The 9,521-nt window shown below is 38.4% G+C and overlaps 1 protein-coding gene across 1 annotated transcript in view; it reads left to right on the plus strand.

Annotated features, from left to right (window-relative positions):
• Positions 1-5,750, plus strand: part of CDK19 (cyclin dependent kinase 19) — a 121,056-nt gene extending 115,306 nt beyond the window's left edge. Inside the window, exon 13 of the mRNA XM_041414840.1 lies at positions 1,571-5,750. Coding sequence (XP_041270774.1) covers positions 1,571-1,702 — 132 coding nt within the window. The 3' untranslated portion in view covers positions 1,703-5,750. The remainder of the gene's footprint in view (positions 1-1,570) is intronic.
• Positions 5,751-9,521: the final 3,771 nt, after the last annotated feature.

Consider the following 9,521-nt stretch of genomic DNA (forward strand, 5'->3'; position numbering starts at 1 on the left):
TCCAGTTCTCTGAATTGTTGGCTAACTTCCCCCTTACAAATTGCTAGTAGTGTAAATATTCTTTTTTTCAGATTTTTTTGCCCTCTGTGATGCTTTCCTTCTAAACTTTAACAGCACAAGCATCAAAACCATGATCTGTATGCTTCTTTTACGTCATTCACTAAATTGTATGGTCTGATTGTCCATTTTTACACTTGTGTTTGGCTATCTGCCTTTAACTTCTAGCTGAAGATCTTCTGTTCCAGAAAGGAATGTCTGCAATTTGTCCAAGTCTGACTTTATTAAAAACAATTTCTCATATGTGAAACAAAAATAAGCATGGGCAAGTTAATGCATTCTTTTAGTTTTAAGGCAGTAATTTCACTCCATTTTATCTTACTTGGAAGTAGGTAGAAGATCCTCTTTACTTTGAGTTTCATTTAGCTTGTGGTCTGAAGTCTCTGTTGAAGTTTTTGTTGTCATTCACCAGCCTCAGTATATGTTGCTTCCACAAATGACAGTACAAAACTGTTGAATTTTACTGTGCCTTCCTTATGTGACCTTGGGTATTTTGCTTACCATGGTGAGCTGATGCTTTTCATCCAGAAAGAGCACCTATATAGTCATAGAATTTATCACAATTCTTTTTCTTTTCCATTAGAAGTTGAAAAACTTCCCAGAATTTTGAGAAAAAAAATTCAGGTTTCAGACACTGTGTAACAGAACCAGCCTTATCATGGGATTGTGGTGGGGTTTAACTTGCTGGACAGTCTCCTGTCCATTGAGCAGTACTTCTCATGCCAAGTGATTTTGTATCTTGCATTACTGGGCAGCTCACAATCAATTCTGGATGGGAAATGGTTATGAGAATGAAAGGGCAAATTCAGCAGGCTGGAGGTTGCAAGATTCACAAATTTGTCTCACTGAGGTTGGAGTCCACTGAGCTGACAGTCCCAAACTGTGGAGAGGGAAAAAAAAATACTCAGGAAGATGAATGTTAGGTTATGTATGTACACATACCCATTTTTAAGCAGTTGTCCTTGCTTGCAGTAGTTAAGGTATCAGGTTAAAAGACTCATTTAATATTATATTATTTAATCCTAATGGACAATTTTTCATTTAGATAAATTGAGTAGTAGTCATGTTTGTCTTTTTCTCAGAAGAGAATAAAGTGTTTATAAAGTTTAGTATTGCCTATTTTGAGAAAGGTGTTTGTAGTCTTGGCATTAATAGCATTTGCATTAATAGCTTTTACAGTAATGATAGATGTAAGTTTAAAAAACAGATGACTTTTGAAAGGGAGTCTGCTATCTTTGTCTCTAGTGTATTTTTTCTTCAGAAAATGGGTGTGGCTGTACTTTTAGGTGTCTCCAAGGGTTCTTGTGTATTTTGTGTGCTGTGTTAAAGATGATTACAGATCAGAATGATGACTTGTTTTATGGGACCCTAAAAAGTAGCACTATTTAGTCGGCTTCCCCAACAATCATGTTTTAATGAGCACCAGAGAGGTTAAAAATTTCCTGAGCTGCATGGTCCTAGCAGGCTGGACCTGTTATGATCATTCCTTTGATCCCTCTCTTTTTTCCTGCAGCACTCCAGCTCGCGCCTGAGTTACCAAAGCAACATTCAGGGATCTTCTCAGTCCCAGAGTACAATGGGCTATTCCACATCGTCTCAGCAGAGCTCTCAGTATCACCAATCTCATCAGTCTCACAGGTACTGAGGGGCCTGACAGGCTGCACTCAGAAAGGAATGGACTAGAAGCCAGAAGACTCCAGCAATATGAAGTTCTTAATGATGAGAAGACCAAAAATACAAACTATGATGCAGAATTAAAATTCATGATGATAAAAGGAAAACTTCACTCACTGAAGACTTCCCCCATCCCTGCCCTATCCTTTTATTGCCATAAAGGAGATTCTTGTGAAGTTTTCCTTCCTTCCTGCCCTTGCATGTGCTCCATTGTGGTTACTCTAATGAACCCTTCTGATCTGAACCCAGCACTTAACTTCTTTAACCTTTGGAATTTTGAAGGATTCCTGGTGCACCTTCCTTATGCTGTAGTGATTGCCATAAATCTGTCTTTTCAATCTCTTTGATGGGATTTTAAAGTTTTAAAATCTTGAACTCCCAGGCTTTCAAGCTTGTATATAGTTAGTTTTATACTAGGCAAACCAGTTTAGCTATACAGGTATATTGCACCTTTTTAAAGCACTATGTTATTTTCACAGGATATTACTGTTTTGCTCATGGATGTCAAGAACAGCAAAATTTTACTGTTCCAGAGTATTTTACTATTCTGTTTTTATTAGTCTAGTTTTCAGGCAAAGTATTAAAAATAAAAAATTTTAAAAATTAATAAAATGAAAAAAGAAAAATGAAAAAAGAAAAAAACCCACCCAAGTCTCTGCAGCGACAGATACGCTTCATGCTACTGGACTGAATGCCAAACAGAAGATTGCTGATATTTCTTAACTCATTCACATTGAATTCTTGAAATCACAGTGATCATGCTCTGACTAGTTTTAAATTAAGCATTACTTTAAATGAAACCAGGACAGTCACATTAAAAGGAGATGCTTTCAGGATCGGTTGGAACAGAAGAATGGAATGTCTTCCCAGGCTGGACACCAAAATAGTCAGGAAAATGTATTTACTGCCCTCAAGTCTCAGTAGGAATGTGGATGACAGGCTTTTTCTGTATTTCTGCGAAGTAGCTTATTAATGTGTGTGAGAGTTCTATAAATTTAGCTTTCTTTCACATTCCTGAGTCAGTTCTCAAAATTTAAAGGTGACAGAAATATTAAGACTTGCAAAAACAAATGCATTTAATCATTTTATGTTAGAATTTATAATTAAGAGAAATTATTGTGCAGTTTGAAAAGCATGTTGAAAATTGTTCCTTTTTCTTGTTTATAATGCATATTCTGTGTCCCTCACATTGCTGTGATTAACCAGATTAGTTACACCAGATGCGCTTGATTGCACTGAAATGTTTCTTTTTCCCTAGAGCAAACATGTTTTGATTGTGCCTAAGGGACTGTAAGTGGATGGGTAGCTGGCAGAAAATCCCTAGTAATTAAGCAAGAGTTCAGAAGCATAATCAGAGGATTATTGTCCAACTTCTGGAACCACAGTTATTCAGAGAGACACAACGTGTAATTTGGGACAGCTTCGTTTTTGCTTCAGCCTTCAGAAATAAGGCTGGCTCCTGTGGCAGAAAACCTAGAGGAATGCATTTAGAAAGCTTCTGGCAGTGTAACATCAGATAGCTTCTACAGCTGGTGTCCAGAGAAGAGGTGGCAGGAGTTCAGGTGTAAATGGTCAGTGGTAACAGGTTTTTATACTGCAGAGTGTTCTCTTCTGTCCTGTGCCCACACAAAAAAAAAAAAAAATGGTGTACCCATGCACATTCACACTGCAGTTGTGATCAGGTGTAGCAAGATGAGTAGGTCTGTTTGCTCTGAGGAGAATGCTTTTTGTCACATATATGGTTCTACTGGATTTGATCTCCCAGTCATCTTTAGTGCCCCTTTCCTCCTCAAATTCATGCTGTTCTCCTGCTTTGCCCATACCTACCACCATGTGATTTTGACAACACCCAGCAGCTCCAGAAAAGCAACTAAAACCTGCTTTTGTCATCAAATGGATAAAAAGGTGATGAAAAACTAAATGAAGCAATTGAAGGGAAAAATTCTTTCTGGGGAAAAATAATCTCCCAAAGGATACTTGCAATGCATAACCCTTGAAATGCTACATTTTATACATACTGTAGTATTCTGAAAGGACAGGTTTTAATTGTTCCTTTATTTCAGTGACTGTGGGGTGACATTCTTTCTGTCTCCCCCTTTACTGATGTTAGGATGAGGTACTTTTGATCAAATGGATATTTGGCCAATGCTATTAAGTAACCCTTCTTTTATACTTCTGCGATTTGAGTGTCACATTTCTGGAAATTAACTTATGGCTGAGTGATTTTTGTCCCCTCATGTTCTTTTCATCCTTCTGTTCTCTCAAAATTATTTTGTCTTTTCTACTACAGTCATCTAACATTTTTTTTCCCTGCTGTGACCTGCAGCTGATAATCAAAATTCATACAAGATGAGGAGGTGGCAGGGGACCATTGGTTAATTAAGGTGGGCTCTTGTGCCAATAAGGCAAAGTCATGGTGTAGATTAATCTGTATGTAGAGTGTGAAACTTCACAGCAATGTAAGGTGCTTTAATTGAGTGAACTTCCAGCTTCTAGAGTGACTGCCACAACCTCTCTCAGCTGCACTTGCATTTCTTGTCTTGGTTGGGTTGATAGATGACCATATGCCACTCCTCTCTTTAGCTTTTATGTGCACAGGTGAAGCCGAGCTGACTTCCTCTGGTCCTCCAAATTCACATCCAGGAGGAGAGGGAATAAAAGCAACAGCACTGGCTGCAAAACGTAGGCTCTGCACACTCTTGTAGTTTCTTCACGGGGGTGAAATAAGTCACCTTTTCTTGGGAGCTTGATGCATGCTGCCAGGGTTGGTGGCAGTCACAGTGGAAGAAGCCTTGCTGCCTAGGAGTTATCCCATGAGGTAAAAACTCTCCACTTTCACAAGTGAATTGTGCAGTTTGTTGTGGGAAACCAGGACCATGTCGTTTTTATGGGTTTTTTTTGCCTGTGCAGTTTCTTTATGACTCAGCTCTGTCTCTGCCTCTCAGCTCTGTCTCTCACACCTGTACTGAGAGGCACAGAGCTGTCTTCTCCATCCTGGTAGGAGAACAGGCTGCTGAGCAGAGCTTTTCACGGCATGGCTCAGAGGAAACAAACACGTGGGGAATAAGTGGGATGAGCAGCCTGGTCCGCATTGGTGAGGTTTATGTAGCACAAACTGCACAATGAAGGAAAAATATAGGGAAAGCTGCGACTCCTGCACTGTATCTGTGACACTGTATCTGGGGAGGGGGAGGGGTGGCGGGAAGCTAGAAGCGTTCAAATATGTATGATATTTTATATAAACATAATAAGCTTAGTTCCCCTTCATAATCTTCAGGAATGGTACTTTAACGCCATTAAGTAAAGAATTGTTTTAGGATTAAATAAATGTATTGTACATAAGGCCATACGTAATCTTCTAAAAATGTCGCCAGACAGGAGCGATGTGTATTACAATATGAAAAAAGTCCTTAATGCACTGTTATCTCCTAAATATTTAGTAGTAAATTAATGCTATTTAATTTTTTTAAAAATTTGTCTTGTGTAGACACTAAAAAGTATTACACAAAATCTGGACAGAACATGTCCTTTTTAACAGCAATTTAAAGAACTTTTTATATATGTAAGGTAGTAACTTTTCAAATTGTTCTAGTTGTATATTCCCATGTTTACTATTTGTGGAAGTGTGCCTGTCTCTACTCAGTTATTTTTTTTCCTAATAATTTCATGCACGCATCTTTCATTTTTGTAGTTTCCATTAGAAATTACTGTGTATGCGCCTGGTGCTGCCACAAAACTTTCCCGCTCTAGATCTGTGGTGGCTGCATTCAGTAGTGCCCATGCCAATGGGCTACCAAAACCACGAAGCAAAATACTTGTTTCTCATTCTAGAGTTGAGAGTTTACTGCTTTTAAGTTGTCCTGATGTCACTCTTGAAATGACTGTTAAAACTAAGCTATGAGTTCATTGCATTTATTTTATATTCTTGGTTGTAATGAAATGGAATTGACTTTGCTTCAGTGTGAATTTTTTTAATAAAATAATATACATTTGTAATAATAATAAAAAGTTCAAATCAAGTAAGTGTGCAGAAAAGTTTTTGTAAACGTCAGCTTTGGGCTACCAGTAGGGAAAATACAGCCCACAAAATTGCTGTTGTAATTATATTCAGGATGTTTATGATATCATACACCACAGAAAACAAAGCTTGCAGAACCTCAGAGTTGAAATTACAGTTTTTAAAATGCCCACGAGGATATTCACAGCTTTGTGTCTATCAAAATAGAATGAAGCCTTATGGAAAGCAGGATCGATGGAGTGTTCTCTTAGGTTTTGCTCTCTGCTTGTAAGTGTTTGGGTGTGCCATCATGATGGCACTCATTGAGATTCATTATTACTTGCATGACAATCCTGTAGATGCATCTTCTGAAAAAGAAAGCTGGTTTACTCTGTTCCGGAAGTAAATGCTTTCCTGCTTTCACCTCCTGTTGGATCTTGCAGCATTTCAGGTGGCGACATGGAAAGTATGAGCAAGAGCATTATTGGTGGGTTTTCACAATGAGATTTTGTGTGCTTTGCTAGTCTGTGTGTTTCTGCTCCATCTAACTTTTGTTGGATGGATGGATGGATGGATGGATGGATGGATGGATGGATGGATAACGTCTTCCAAAAATCCCACTTGTCTTTTCCATAACAGTTGCATGGGTAAGAATGGTTGGGATTTACTTGTACTGCCCATTGCCTTAAGAAAGAGGCTTTGTTTTTTGATGTGCCTCTTACACAAGGGTGGGAGTAGGAGTGGCCTTTTGACAAAAAGCTACGTCTGCATTTCTGACACCTCAAGACAGCCTCAGTGTAACTGAATATTCCCAACTCTCAGGGTTTCTGCTTCTGTTGTCCTTTTGTTGATATGACTGTGCTTAGTAAACGGCTTTGACTTGCATGTTTCTAAAACCTCCTATGCCAGCTCTGTCTCCATTCTTTTACAGCACATCTCTCTCTGGTTTTCCTACCTGGTCATTCAGTTTACAGTCTAATCCAGCCTGATCATACTGATCTGAATTAATGGTGTCCCTTTTTTGTCCTTGACAGCTAAACAGCTTTGATTTCACAGTCACTGGGAAAGTTGCAGAGTGGGTTGTTTATTAGTCTTTTGCTTTGACTTGTTGCTTCTTGCTTTGTGTTATTGCCCTGGCTCTGCCATCTCTGTTGCATTAGCTGTAAAGCTTCTCTCTTCACTTGCTCATGACTGCCAAAGCCTGCTGTTACGCCATCCCTCTTACTCAAATCAATATGTTATGTAAGTTATCTCTTCGTCTCAGTGTCCCACCAGGTCAGCCTCTGCACCCTTCATTTTCAGGCTTCTAAATAAGCATTTTAAGGCTCTGTTTCCAATTGCCCATTGTTTCTGAAGAGATGTTGCATAACATCCTGAAAGATTCCCTCCTTGGTGTCTTCTGCATCCCTCATGAAAACCCCTTGGCATTGACGTATACTGAAGTTTAGTATTTTATGCTACTGGTGTGCAAGGAGTCATGTCTATTGTGTAAATGAAAACTGTTCCAATGCTCATTTTTCCTTCCAGTCTGTCTGCATCCATCACCTCCCTGCATGTCCCTTGCAAACTCCCTGTGACAAGAACAGTCATTTTGTTCTGATACAGTAGTTTCATGATTGGGGCTTGCAGTGCTCTGGAATATGAATAATAATCACTGTAACATTGTGGTGTTTTACTGCTGGACAATACACAGTAGTAGTGATGCCACTTTCCATGTGCTATTTCAACACAAGAAGCATCATGTTAGTGCCAAACACCAATTTAATCTGGCTAATCAGTTTAATCTGAGCAAGCAGTGTTCCAATAGCTAGCAAAGGTTAATGATTGTGTTCTTATAAAGATTTTTAACAGGTAGGTTCTGCTTTTTTACTTTCCAGGGAGCTTCATATCCTTGTTTATGATCACAGAAAAAAACAGAAGCTTTGGCTTATTTTGGTGGTTTTATAGCAATTTAGAAAATTATTATTGCATAATTACTACAATGATTTTTTCATTTGCAAGAAATATTTATTAGAACAGCAGTTGTTGAGGTAGATTAAAATCACCAACAAGGTTTTGAAAGATGTGTGTACAGTCATAGATGAGCTGCTGAAATTGCTGGGGGAGTACCACAATTGTTATGTAACAGATTGCCAAGTTAATCCAGAGTAGGTGTTTAAAAAATTATTATTATTGTTATTATTACTATCATTATTATTGCAAGTCTGAAAGTAATACTAACCTACCTAATATTTTTTATATAATGTACTTGGCTTGGAATAGGATCAATTTTTCCGGCTTGGTGTATTGGCATACTGCTGTGTGTATTGTAGGGTCTGTAAGAAGCCATTTCTATGATTATTTTGTGTGTTCTTTGAAGCGTTATAAAGAGGACAGCCTGAGAGTATTTAACTTCTACATGTGCATTGCATGCACAGAATGTGTGGCTGAATGAAGTAGTCAACAATACATTCACGTAGCTAAAATGTCTTAGGATGTTGTTCAGTAAGAAGTTGTTTGAAAAAAGCTGGTATATGAAATCATTACAGAAAGGATACCTGTGCCCCACTCCATTCCCAGAATGGATTTTTGCTTTTGCTTGCACTGTCAGTAAACATGGTAAATAAATTAGTAAAGGAAAATCTTATTTATTTTAAATATTACTTAAAAAAATTAGTTATTTGCTACTGAATCTTGGATATGATGTGGTAGCCAACAATAATATATTTTGTGCCATCTTCATCCCACAAGACATCATGTCTCAAATACCAAAAAAAGTGATACGTGAAGCACTGAAGTAAGGAATTCTTCATACCTATCAGCAGCAGACAAAGTTTTAATTATGAACCAAATGTGCCAAGTGATGTATGGCCCAGACATCCTTTCTATGGCCTGCATGTAAGCCTACACTGGTAAGATTCTTCCCTGTATCCACAAATAGGAATTCCCTGGGATGTTGTGGAGGGAAAAGGAGTAGAAGCATGCAGCCTTTTGATTTTGTAAAAAAGTTTGAATGCTATCAAATGTAGGTATCTGAAATTCTCCAGTTCATAATGAAATTCTAAATAGCTTTAAGTATGTATTTTAAACATTTGTTTAAAATTATTTCTACCCTTCTGTGGGCAATGTGGCACAGCCCTGCTCTGAAAAGATAACCTCAGCTCTGCATGCATGACCTGGTCAGGGGCACGGTTGTCAATTCAGTCTTGCAGACAATTTACACAGGTGGACGCTGAACTTTAGCCTGTAAGCTCAGGTCACACAGGTCTGTGGAAAAGCAATCAGCTTTTACAGAAGACACACTTCCTTGGCTGAAAGGCAAGCCAGAGAACTGCAAAATTAAAGGCTTAAAGTCTTATGCAAAGGGCTCCTGTGGCCCCCCAGTTTGACAGACAGTGTTATGAGATGATTGTAAATTATCAAATCATATAATTGCTTCTAGGCTGTGCAGTTCTAAAACATCTATTGTTCTAAAACATCTTGCCATTATCTAGTATGATGTGCAATGAGTAATTTGTGAAAGTGTAATTATGATTTTCAGTTTTCAACCTTTTGTAATTGTGTGGCTTGTTTTTGCAGTGGTACAGAGGAAAGAAGGACAGTTTCCAGTAGTTTGGTTTTGGCAGTAAAACTCAGAACATTAACTTGCTAAGGAAGAGGAACCAAAGGAGATCAGGCGTCTCCCTTGCTGGTGTCAATCCTTCCAGTGCTGCAGAGGAGATTCAAGGAGGCAGACCATACCATGACATTGTGTAGTAACTGCAACACTTGCTTTTGAAAGAAATATCTGTGAGTGCAGCATCACAACTGCAGA

The sequence above is a fragment of the Onychostruthus taczanowskii genome, unplaced genomic scaffold, assembly GCF_017590055.1.
Source record: "Onychostruthus taczanowskii isolate IOZ18803 unplaced genomic scaffold, ASM1759005v1 scaffold48, whole genome shotgun sequence".
In the NCBI taxonomy this organism is placed as follows: Eukaryota; Metazoa; Chordata; class Aves; order Passeriformes; family Passeridae; genus Onychostruthus; species Onychostruthus taczanowskii.